The sequence below is a fragment of the Poecilia latipinna genome, unplaced genomic scaffold (genome assembly GCF_001443285.1).
Source record: "Poecilia latipinna isolate Pla-1442-1.1 unplaced genomic scaffold, P_latipinna-1.0 Scaffold430, whole genome shotgun sequence".
Taxonomy (NCBI): Eukaryota; Metazoa; Chordata; class Actinopteri; order Cyprinodontiformes; family Poeciliidae; genus Poecilia; species Poecilia latipinna.
Window position 1 is genome coordinate 159,703 of NW_015113046.1, and position 12,999 is coordinate 172,701.

Below are 12,999 nucleotides of genomic sequence, written 5' to 3' on the forward strand. Positions count from 1 at the left end.
GATGAAACATCCAAGATCCATAAATACATCGTCCATTGAGGCTTTGTCCTTGATGTATTTATGGATCTTGGATGTTTCATCCTGGACAGTGGCTCTCACACACTCACTAGTCCCCTGCCTCCTTCCTTACGGCTTGTGTACAGTCTCAGGGTGCTGGATTTGGGGTGGAACCCTCCATGCATGGTTAGTAGCTTCCGAGTCTTAACATCCGTGGCCTTTATCTCTTCCATTGGCCAGCTAATTATTCCGGCAGGGTATCTGATTACTGGTAAGGCATAGCTGTTTATTGCACAGATCTTGTTCTTGCCATTGAGCTGGCTTCTCAGGACTTGCCTTATTCGTTGGAGGTATTTGGCTGTGGCTCCTTTCCACAGCCAAATACACCACAAGCAAATGGTGGGAATACCACTATTTGCTTGTGGTATTCCCAGGTACTTGTAACTGTCATCAATGTCTGCTATTGTTCCTTCTGCGAGTGAGACCACTTCAGTGCGGATGACCTTCCCTCTCCTTGTAACCATCCGGCCACACTTCTCTAGTCCGAATGACATCCCAATGTCAGTGCTGTAGATCCTGGTGGTGTGGATCAAAAGTCGATGTCTCGCTCGCTCTTGGCGTACAGCTTGATGATGTAAATGCAGCATATATATATATATACACACACACACACACACATACATATATATGTTTTTAACAAAGAAAAAAAAGATTCTAAAGTTCATATTTGTGAAGTCTTCTTTAAAAGAACATTGAGGTAATTTATTATTTTTGGCAAAAAGTTTAATTTTGTTCCCCTGAGATTTGAATAGGATGTCACACAAAAGCCACTTCTCAAAATGGGAAAGACAGGAAAACATTCAAGTAAGCTGGACACAAAGGGCTGCGTCCTTAATAAATCTGCTATTAAGGACGCAACCCTCCGTCTCCAACCCCAAACCATGGATTCGTTCACGCTGAGTTTACATGCAACGGCTCTATTTCCCTCCTGCACTACCAGATATTTAGCTCTCAACTTAAAAGCTGCATCAAATGAACTTCTTTGTGTTGTTTCCATGATGAGGAGGTATGAGTTTGAAAACATTTCTCCATCGTGCCTGCTGCTAGCATGTGCTTGTTCTAAATGAAAATCAGCACTTTCTACTTTGATTTCCAATTTTGACTTCCAACGATTCACTTCTTGCTGGTGGTTGAAGAAAAATCCACAGAAAAGCTGCACTGGGCTATAAGCCGCATGGTTCAAAGAGTGGGGAAAAAAGTAGCGGCTTATAGTCCATAAAATAAAGATTTAAGGCGGAAAAAATAAACAGGTAAGGTATAAAAGTTCTTACATCTTCTTCTATACAAATCAAAATGCTTTACACCTTAAAAATGTCACCAATTACGAAAGAAGCAATAAATTTTACGGTTCGTCAAATATGATCGTCAAAATCATCAAGCAAATAGGCCCATATGCATAATAATCCCACCCAACTAATTAATTTGAATGATAGGCCGGAGTCCAAAGTAAACTCGACAGAATATTTTAATTAAGATTTTACTGCTTGACCTGAATCCGGTCTAAATTTCGGGTCGGGTTCAGGCCATAAATCTAAAATCATCAAGCAAATGTAGGTCAAAAACATTGATCGGTGTTCCAGTTATTATAAATCACAGGCAGATCTAAACAGGTGGGTTTTTCAGCCTTGATTTAATTGAAGTCAATGTTTCAGTAGTTTTGTAGTTTTCTGGAAGTTTGTTCCAAATTGCTGTAGCATAAAAAAATGAATGCAGCTTCTCCATGTTTGGTTCTGGTTCCAGGCATTCAAAACCAGAAGACCTGAGCGGTCTGGAATGTTGATACCATGACGGCAGGCCTTTAGTGTACTTTGGTCCTAACCCAAAACACATTCACACGTTCTTTGTTCCAAAAGACAAATCTAAACTGGCTAAAATCTGTAATAAAAACTGGATATATGAAGATTGTGAACAGTATACCTCTGATGATAATTCTAGGAAGAATTCGTGGAACGGCGTTAAACCCAGAGGTGAGAAACCGGTGGAAAATCGGACCACAGCCCTGACGTCTCCGACCCTTCACTTGAACAACGTGTTTGTAAACCAGCTCGACTTGGCGAGAGGTCAAACATCCCGTCTTCTTCCCCCCTCTGTTGATCACTGCAGCGTCTTTAAGCGCCACAAGCCGATCCGTTTTTATTTTTTGCATGCCGTCAGTCTGTCTGCCTGGACAAGACGGAGCTCCCAGCAGTGTTATTTAAACACTACCTATTTATCCGACGGGGGACAAACAGTCTCTTGCGGTATTATACACACTTACAGACGTGATTTAGTGCGGCCTGCGAGGAACGCAATAAAAGCGAAAAGAGCCTCACTTTGTTTATGATGCTGACACTGAGGTTCTGCTATTTTTTTTTTTATTCATACAAATCCACCTACACATACTGAATAAGTCCTGTTAGACAGAGATGAAAGAAATGTCAGAACGATATTGTGTTCAGATCAGGGTTATAAAAGTTCTGTGTTTTTCATTAATTTCAGTTTTATTTGGTTTTGACTTTATGTTCAACTTATCCAGTTAGATTTTAGGGTGTATTTGCTAGTTTTTGTTAGTTAATATTAGCTAAGTATTGTTTAGTTTCAGTTTAGTTTTTATGAGTTGTAGTTTGTGTTTACATACTGCATTTTTAGGTGCAGAATTCAAAAAGATCAAAGCATTGTATTGTGATTATATGCATGAATTCATAGGGGTAATGAATACCCAACAGAAGACACCATTTTTAGAAAATGTTTTCAATTATTCTTGAACAACCAACTGACTCTGGTGTTTTCTCACAACTTTGTTGCCGTTGCTGTTTTTGCTCATGAGCTCAAGTGCTACCTGGTTTATGCTGGAGTCGTAATTTGCGGGAAAGAAAAAAAAACAAAAAACAATTTTACATCAGTCCACATGTAGGCTAATAGGTTTTACAAACGCACAATATCGTTTCAGTTACAGTTTTTCCGTTAATTAACATTTTTATTAAGTTCGGTTTTTGTTATTTCGTTTTAGTTAAAGCAGCAGTATGTAACTTTAATGAAAAATATTTTAATTTTACCTATTTGTTGAAACTGTCATCATGTCGTGACAGTATGGATTGAGACAATCTGTGAAAAGAAAAGTAGTCAGCCTCCTCGGATTCTCCCAGCGCTAACTAGAAACAACTAATCAGAGCCAGGAGGCGGGTCTTAGCGCTGTCAATCACCCTGTGCTATGCTGCAGCTAGCATAGCCTCTTGTGAATCCTAAGGCAAGTTAGCATAGCCACCAATGACGGTGGATAAGTTGCTTTTGTGCCATTAGCACATTGAGCAGCGAGTATGTGAGGATGAGTGACAGCACTAAGATCCACCTCCTGGCCCTGATTGGTTGTTTTTGGTCGGGAACGGTTCATTTTTTCAGAAAGCAACAGTATCTCAGGAAGTAGGTTCAAAAGATCGATCTATTGACAGATTATCTGTCTCATATCAAACTGTCATGATAAATTACAGTTTTAACAAATATGTAAAAAAGGAGATTTAAAATATATATATATAAAATAAGTTACTGCAGCTTTAACTATAACAACCTTGGTTCAGATATCAGTCTTAATTCCTCCAAAGGCTGGAAAAAGAAGTTAAACAGATACTTTTATTCAAAGCTGACTCTATATTAATCAAAAATGTCTTCCTTTTTATTAGCTCCAAGTTCAGAATTGAGTGCTTAATCACATTTACTTGCCTATAAAATTCGACTTTGTGAGAACCCCCCCGCCCCCAACGACACGCACAATTCATCCGTATCCTCTCTAATATGAATTGAATAGTGAATCACCACTGATTCCTTTTCAACTCATCCCCCCGAAACCAACGCGACTTTTTTTGTCGCGGGAGCGCCCACAAACGGTCGGATTGGAAAAAAAAAACAACAAAAAACAAAATGAAAAGACCCGCGTCGACTTTTGAAATGGGCGAGACCTGACGCCTTGCCATCAGATCTTTTTCCTCTCCTTTACTCTGCTCATGAAACGCCGAGCGCGTCGAGTGCGTTCGCCTCCTGCTCCCTGTCAAGCCTCTGTAAAGTAATTAGTGGAATTTCCTCCTCTGGCGCTTCATTATGGCTGCGCCTTATTTACATACGATTTCAAACAGGAGCCGTGAACTGCGGATTTTTTGTTAATTTTTTCTCTCTTTTTTTTGCGGTTTCCATGAGGAGTACAGGAGCACAAATGGGCGACCCAGCAGGGGGGCCCTTTTGGGAGAGAAAGAGGTTGCACTCATGCTTTCCATCGCTTTTCTTTCTTTGCTCTCTCTTTCTTTCTCTCTCTCTGAACCATGCAGCTGCTGCAGCCTCCTTCTCTCTCTTCCTCCTCCTCTTCCTCTCCCTCTTCCTCCCCCTCTTCACACAGCGGGTGGCTTGAGAGCTGAAGACCTCCTCTGCAGGTGCAGCCTCTTCCTTCAGCTCCCTCTGCCTTTTCTTTTACCGACTCATCTGAGGACCACATTCATATCTGCACTTGGATACACTCTCAAGTACCAAAAGTTTCTCTGATGCAAATTTTAAGAACCTTTTTTTTCCCCCAATCCCCCTCACTGTGTTTCGGCCTCTGTCTCGTATCTTCGTCTCTGAAGAGGCCAGTGATTATCCAAACAGGCGCGCTCTGGTTTTAAATGCAAACGATCCTATATAAATAATATCTCATTTTCTTAAATGTTCTTTTTTTTTTTCTTGCTGTAATTCCCACCCCCACCTCCACGCCCCCCCAACAGTCCTTGATTTACGTCCTCATCATTCATCATTTTCAGATCGTTTGAATGTCTCTGCTGGCGAGCGGCGCTTCAACTGTGTGAAGTCATGGAAATGTGTCACAACACAGCACCATCTATTGGGCCTCTACGTGCGGTGCAGCTTATACTCTAGGATGTTCAAGCTACAGAGTTTGTTTTGAAAATCTGCAACAGACAGAAAAAACCCCGGAGAAAAACATAACAGCGGTTAATTGGAGGAGACTAAATAAGTATTAGATATACTCAAGTTGACCAAATTGGCAAAAACTCTCTACTTAGTTTGGAATCCAAAAGAATCCAAACTTCAAACTTTTTCATATTTTGCCACATGACAACCTCAAACATGAGGCCTGTCACGATAAGTTTGCTGGACGATAAATCGTCCCAGAAGATAATGCGATAAATGATAATATTGTTGGCATGATGAAGCAAAAACACATTCTCAAAGACCAATAAACTTTAAAATCCAATGTTGAGGGAAGTGATGGCAGAAATTTCACATATTCAAAATAAATAAACAAAACAGAACAAAACCAAAATAATGAATTATGAATGAAGAAAATTGTCCTTCAAAAATAAAAGGGCTAGTTCAGACTGAAGCACCAGACTGAAGATATTTGTCATTCTGTTTTTGGTAGAGAGAGAAAAGAGATAAATGATAAATCATGCAAATGGAAATTATTGAGTTTGTTTTAATTTATTATGCGATTAACTGACTTATTGTGACAAGTCTATGCACTATATTGTGGTTTTATGCAATAGAGTCATGCAAAGGTAGTGTTTAATTAAGAGTAAAAAAAATAAAAACATAGGGTCACAATTTGCTGTGATTACAGCAGTGGTGCGCCAAAGAGAAACTTCGGCCACCACAAGATTGGCCACAATTTTGGGCTAATTTTGGTTATAGAAAGGCATAGAGTCAATTTCTTTTCAATCAATACATAAATGTAAAGCCTGATGTATAAATCAATAATCCCATCATTTTTAACTGTGCTCTCCTAAAAGTTTTACTGGCACCCCCACGTGCCACTGGATTAGTAAATCTTGGGAGTTTGTCTCTGTCAGCTTTGCACATCCAGAGCCTGTTTTACCTCAGCCTGGTCATTGCCTTCCTACGCAATTCTCATCTCCCTTCAGTGCTCCATCTGGGATTTCTCCCATTGACATGGATTTCTCTGGTTGAATTTCAACCGGGACAAATCAGCAAACAGAGGAAGAAGTTGTGAACAATGATGTTGATTTTCTGTGCCGTTTTAGAATTGTAGTCTGCCTGTAGTTTTAGCAACGGCAGTGGAGGAAGTGAACAAAGTTGTTCAGTTTGTGTTGGCCAAATATTGAGTCAAAGATGTTTTAACCCTACTCCCCATGAGGTTGTTAACAGCTCACGCAATTTCCGGTAAGCTTCATTGAAATGGCGCATTACAGACATCAGGCCAAACATTAGCGGTTGTGTAAAATTTTAAACTTCAACAGAGTCCACGGCTCCAGGAAGTAACCGTCTCTGAACAGCCAAGGGTCCAGAATCTCTGTACAAGCAAAGTGCTTACATTCTGTCATAGATTTTGTGTTTGTAAATCTGAATTCTCAAGTCTCTGATGGCACTTTACTGCATGTGTTTTTTAGGGTTAGTAGACTGAAAAGAGACTGAAAACTACAGCTATTTACTTAATTCAGTTGGTTTTTCCTTAAATTGTCAGCAATAAAATACGTTGCACTTTGCAGTAGAACAGCTCAACGGTTGCAGCTCTGTTGTAAAGTTGACATATTACCACTACCGGACTAGGGTAAACTACCTTACCCACTTTCTAAGAAGAGCCAGGCCCTCCCAGTGTTCATTTGCATGGACTTCTGGCCCCCTCAATGGAAACACAAACAAGGTTGAACGTTTGACCGATAAGGCAGAGCTTAGCAGGAAGCTCATGGCAGAGTGTCTGTTTCTTTGTAGTATCTGGAGGGCCTCCCATGACCTCTGTCAGAGATAATGCAAAGCCACTGCCATTACGGGCCACTCCCCGGCTTCAGCTGTTTGACCAATTCTGGCTCAGCAAAATGAAAAACTGGAGGACAGAAAAAAGGAGGAAAAACTCCCCCCACCCAACAACTGTTGACTGGAAACCTGTTAGCAGGTCCGAATATGTGAGAATGTGATGAAGGAACAGAGTACTCCTCAAAGATAAAAGCTGAAACTGGTTTTTATCAAAGAAACGATTGGAAAGAAACGACTGAGGCAGGCTGTTGTTTAAAACACACCAGCCCTGTTTAGTCTGATTGAATCAAACTCTAGTTTGTTTGCCTAGAAAGTCCAGTTTGTTTTGGGAGGTGTGAATGCACAATCGAACTCTGATTAAGAACAAAAAAAGTGAGCTGTGGTCTGCCTAGAAACCTAAGTCTCGGTTTGGTTGAAGTTAGTCTGGCCATTGCCTTCCTAGACAATTGAGTTTCATTCAAATCTTGCTTCACGGAACAGTCTGGGCTGTTCGCCAATCAGCGAACAGAGGGAGACGTTGTGAACGATGAAGTGGATTTTCTACGTTGCTTTAGAATTGTAGTCTTCTTGTAGTTTTAACAATGGTAGTGGAGGAAGTGAACGAAGCTATTCAGTCAATATTGGTCATGCCTCCAAATATTGATTTAGCAATAACAGCAGTCTTATTCGACTTGGCATTTCTTGTTTTCGCAATGGAGGATAGTTGCTTACAAAATTTGAAACAGCGCAGCGTGAAACCGAACTGCACCAGCTGAAAATGTAATAGATATTACAATTTTGGTTCTCAATCAAACAGAGTCTGCCTGACTAACAGGTGTGAAAACAGCCTTAAACCTTTTCACACCTGACTGAACAGTTGTGATTCACAGAGAAACCAAACAAAACCAAACAAAGATGAATCCACACCAGAAACATTTTCTGTCCATCTCTGTATTTCATTTTGAAGGAATTTCAGTTCTGCTCTCAAGGTAAGTCAGCTGTCTGGTAAAGACCGAACCATTTTTTAATATGTCTGGAAATGTACAACCTTGGTGAATTGTCTTTGTAGCTCCAAGGGATGACCTCACTTTACATGTTGTACGGTTTGTTTTGACAGATTCAACAGCCACTCTTCTACAGCAACTTGAATATCAATGTTCATGATGTGGGTTTTTTTATGTTCAGGGTCGTTTTTATGCGGCTCGCTCTTTACCTTTTAGTGCACGCCTGCTCAGCTGGATTCCTGGTGATGCTGCTCTTCACCAGAGTCAGAAAATGAGACATCTTCGTCCAGAGCTGAGGCTCTGTCGGCTGGCCACGTTTTAGCTGGATCGAGTGGATTTTTCCCATCTCGGCTGCAATCAATCTGCAGAGAAAAGAAAAAAAGAAAAGAAAAAGAAACATTTTCTCAGATGACCCTGGCCAGTGCTGTTATTGCACAAACAAGCATTATCGGAGCAGAAACACAACTCCCTTTCCATTTAGCGTTCTTATCTTGTTCTTCTTTTTAAAATAATGGGCCTCCTTGCATATGTGACCTTTCATCCACTTGGTTTTTTGTTCTTGAGCCATCTTAGCTGGGAGGATGCAAAGTCTTCTGGGTAAGCCCCAGCGATGGATGTCTATTGTGGCCCTGGCTGTTCTGGCCTACTGTGCTGTTAATAATGGTGTCAGCCTGTAATGGACATAATGAATAAAACGAGCCAGGAATAAATAATATTGCTCAACATAACAAGTAAGTGAGCTGCAAAACCAGCAGAAAGTCCCTCAGGAGGACTGAAGAAATGTCAGGTGTCAAGTCATACTGGTAAAGTGTTCCTTTATGTATCAATATTTTTTTTTATTGCCACATCACTTTTGTGATTTCATCTTTTTGCAAATGTTTATTTTCTATATTAAAAAAAGACTTAAATGTCTTAAATTTGTGTGTCTAAAATGAAGGCATTAAATTGTCTTAAAATGATTTTAAAAGTTGGCATTGAATACGTCGATCACAGGTCTTAAATTTTGTCATGGTAGGACTACTAAATCTTGGATGCATTTGTATTTTGCATTTTTATTTTTTTGCAGGATGTTTCTGTTAGCCAAAAGTTTGAGTTTTCTCTGTATTGATACATAAAGATGTTTTGCCACATTATTTTTAAAATTTCATCTTTTTGAAAATGCCCAATTTCTTTATATGAAAAAAAAACTGTTTCCAGGGTGTCTGTAAATGTCTCTTTTTGTCTTAAATTTCTTTCAAGCTAGCATTAAGTGTCTTAAATTTGACTTGCTGAAACTTGCAGATGCACTGCTTTCTTTTAAATAACTATATGTGTCAAGAATGTGGATGCAGATGCTGTTTAGAGTCAAAACCTTTTACTTGAGGTGGTCGGTAGCTAGCTGCTAGCTTGTTTTGGCGTCCATCATGGGTACATACAAATGCATCACCAGTTGGCTGGATGTTTGTCTTTGCCATTGGCTCACTTTTGTTGCCAACACAGACGAGCCAGCAGGATCCACCAATCATCCCCTGTATTTATGTTTAATATTTATGTTTAAATCTTAAACATGCTAAAACTGGCAGATACCCTGTTTTCTTTTAAATAATCTGTGTGTGGAGAGTGAAACTGCAGACTGACTGATTTTGCTGGGTGCCAGCAGAGACCTGTAGATGGACGGCTGTCGCAGCAGCTCGTCCTCCAGCACATTTCCTCGGACAAACTCGTAACAGATGCCGTTCTGGAAGCTGCAGTAGATCTCGGGCCCGCAGCCATGCGCTTGGAAGACCTGGAACATCTCCACCTCTCGATCGCGATTCACATAGAGCTCCGTCATTCTGCCGTAAAGTCGCACCAGAACACATCCGGGCTCCTGGAGAGAGCCCACGTAGCAGCCAATCAGCTGGTTGGTAATGCCTTCTGTAAATGTCTGCGGGGCAACAAGGTTCAGGAAATTGACTGTTTAAATCTGTGCATCTAAAACAATTGATATTAATGGTCAGTCAACGATTGTTTTCATTCATTCATTACACGATTTTGGTTACACAATGCTGCTGTAATCTTAAATCTGAACTTTAACCAACAGGGTATGTAGAGTTTATACTGTATCACACTTTAGTATGAATCCTTTAAGAAAACTATTTCTAAACGTTAAACAGAAAGTCACGTGAAACATAAGTAATTTAAAATGATATGGCTACTAACCATATTTAGCTACAGATACAAATGAAATATTGTACACAAAACTAGACAAACATTGAGAAAGCAACATCATTTTTTACAAATTTGTTTCCAAGGCTAGAGAGAAATGCAACTTTCTACCAAAGAGACATCAGTAAGTTTCAACCAAACTTGTAAAAAAGGGAAGCAGAGGAATGCACACAGGTGTCCTCTTCACAGCACAGAGGTATTCCAGGACAGTCTGTCCTGCCCTCTTTGTGTACACTAAGATACCGCATTGACCACTGTTTGCCTCCTTGTTGTCATTCGACGGTTTCTCATTCTGTACCACGGTCCCTGAAGTATTTCTGAGCCTCCAAAGGGACCCGAACACAACACAGTTTCTCATCTAGGTAGAGCGAACAAACATGGCTACCCTGACATCGGCTCTATTATTTATGGTGAATGGAGGGAGGGCTGGTTTTGACATTTGTAATTGTGCTTTCTTTGTCCGCCGGACTTGAGTCTACTGTCTTCTGTTTCATCCGATTTACTGAAATTGATACTTGTCAAATAATCATGAGAGGAGGATCAACACCTCACACTGAGAAGTAGCCGTGTGAAATTTAACTGACTGTTGGACAGATCTGCCTTGTTGAGTGGTTAAGAGAGTCAGGGGAGTTTGACTGTTGAGTCCATATGTATTTCTGTACATGAGGGAGGGTTATAACCACAAACCTGAGGCTTGAAGCAAGAATATGAGGTGTGATGGTCACTTTCAGAGGCCATCCAATCCTGTATGCCCACAATTAAAGATGAGTGTAGGGTTTCCACACAAAGTTTGTCCAATGCAGTTCTATTGATGGGTGTCCAAATTCAGGGGTCACATACTTTTAAAGACCTTGCCTACCCAGTCGATGTAGGCCAAGAAGACCAGACAGTCTCGCCATCTGAGTTATTCCTGCCCTTGACATATGCTCTTTCACCTAGCAACCGTGATGACCCTCAACACAAACTGGTAAAACTGTAGCTTAAATTTTAGTGTACCTACATTTAAAACTGTACTCTTTTCTCACTCTATCTCCCGCCTCCTCATCCCAATCTTGGGAAACAGTAGGCTATGAAGGATGCGTGAAACCTGCCCTTCAAATCTGGGAAAAGAAGGGAGCATTTGAGGGCCACAATTGGACCTTGAACTCAGACAGACTGGATGTCTTCAAGCTGTGATCTTGAGCTTTCTCTGGAACAATTCACAATCAACTGTAAGGCAACTATGATGAGCTCGTCTAAGTCGGGAGAGTCGCCATGCATCGCGTCAATAAACATGTTTATTGTTTAGGTGGGGCCTTTAAGAAACAACAGGGATGTTAAAGTACCCTGAGAAAAAACTGATTACCGACAAAAACGACAAAGAGGACAATAGGAAGTAGTAGGAGGATGACGGCTTGTTTTTTTTTTTTTTTTGGACAATGTGTAATGGTTTGTATCAAGCTAATGAAAGTAAAAATTTTCTTATTTACTATTGCTTTTTTCTCCCATATTTCTTGAATCGTTTATAGCATTTTTGTAACTATCCTTTAAGGAGTGTGTAAATCATTGAACCTGAAGTTGATTTACAGCATTGTGTTAAAATTCTTCCTTCTCTTTCAGATGGTAAACAAGATTATTGAACAGGAAAATAGCAACTAAAGAGGAAGCAAATTGAAAAAGCACTTGTGACAGACTGTACACTGCCCATGCCAAAGCACAGGTGTGACAGCAGGAACCGTCTGGCCTTACCCTGACGAACACAATACATCATTAAAGTGACTTGTGTGATCTGAGCTTTGAAGGGAAACATCTACTCCTCTGTGTATTTTCCAGGACCCGGTGTAGATTTAGAGGTCACACAGCTGATGTGCAGTCATCTAACAAACATAAACCCTATTTCTCTGAAAGATTGGACCTTGTGTTTGCACATGGGACCAGAATGAGGTTCTCTTGTCCTCAATGGATACTTTGAAAACGCACACACACATAAAAAAAAACTTTCTACATTCTCCCTTGTTGTCCAGTTACCTTGGATTTTCTCCAGACTTTTTTCTGAATGGTGATGTCTGACGAGGTGTCAGGCAAAGTTAAGGCTTTTGTAAATTTAAAGACAAGATTTTGCCACCATACATTTGATTTGATTTCAAAGCACTTTGAATGCAAAACGTTTGATTTGATTTCAAAGCACTTTGAATGCAAACGTTTTTGTACAAATATGCACAAAAATCCCAACCTAGACATTTGTAAATGGCCACGACAAAACAGGAAACAAGTCATACCACGGCATTTTGAGTAATTTCTAGAGTCTGAAAGTGTGAGTTTTCAAACATTGTCAAACACATAGAACAAGATCTAGCCATCTGAATGTTGCAAACAAAATCAAGGAGGAAACAGTCCTCAAAGGTTCAAAAGAGCAGATAATTCCCAAAAGAAAGAATCTATCACCGTAGTTCTATACTAAACCGTTTAAAATCTACGCATGTCCTTCATGTTTTCTGACCAAAACATTTTGTGGTTAATTAGGTAAAGTCAGCAAAATAGTGAGCAATACTCAACAACTTTAAACCTGAAACCTATAGTCACTTCCTGAAGCGCAACATGTTGAGCTTTTACTAGGTTGTCACACATGGCAGGTATCGACACAGTCAAATTTAGCGCTTTAGCATTAGCTTCCACTAAATACTATGGTGTTATAGCATGTTAGCGGAACTAATATTTATGATTGGCACTTTAGTGTTGGCTCACCCAACTCTTTAGTTAGCTTTGCCTATCAATGACAAACTTGTAGGGTGTGCTGTGGTGGCGCATGGGTTAAGCACAACCCACATATGGAGGAGGTCTTAGTCCTCGACGCAGCTGTCGCAGGCTTGATTCCCGGCCTTGGTGACCTTTGCTGCATGTCTTCCCCCTTCTCTCATAACCCACCTTCCTGTCAATTAACTATCAAATAAAGGCCGGTAGAGCAAAAAAAAAAAAAAAAAAAAAAAAAAAAAAATAAAAAAAAAAAATTTTTAATTTTTTTTTTTTTAAAAAAACCGGAAAACTTTTAAATTTTTTTTTTTTT

The 12,999-nt window shown here is 40.0% G+C and overlaps 1 protein-coding gene across 4 annotated transcripts in view; it reads right to left on the reverse strand.

Moving 5' to 3' along the window:
- LOC106950937 (ethanolamine kinase 1) overlaps window positions 1–12,999 on the reverse strand; it is a 58,520-nt gene that overhangs the window by 27,912 nt on the left and 17,609 nt on the right. For 3 of the 4 annotated variants that reach the window (XM_015038126.1, XM_015038123.1, XM_015038124.1), the window contains 2 exons: window positions 9,413–9,675; window positions 7,979–8,131 (listed from right to left, as the gene is read on the reverse strand). In XM_015038126.1, coding sequence (XP_014893612.1) covers window positions 7,979–8,131; window positions 9,413–9,675 — 416 coding nt within the window. The remainder of the gene's footprint in view (window positions 1–7,978; window positions 8,132–9,412; window positions 9,676–12,999) is intronic. The other variant, XM_015038125.1, reaches the window with a different exon arrangement.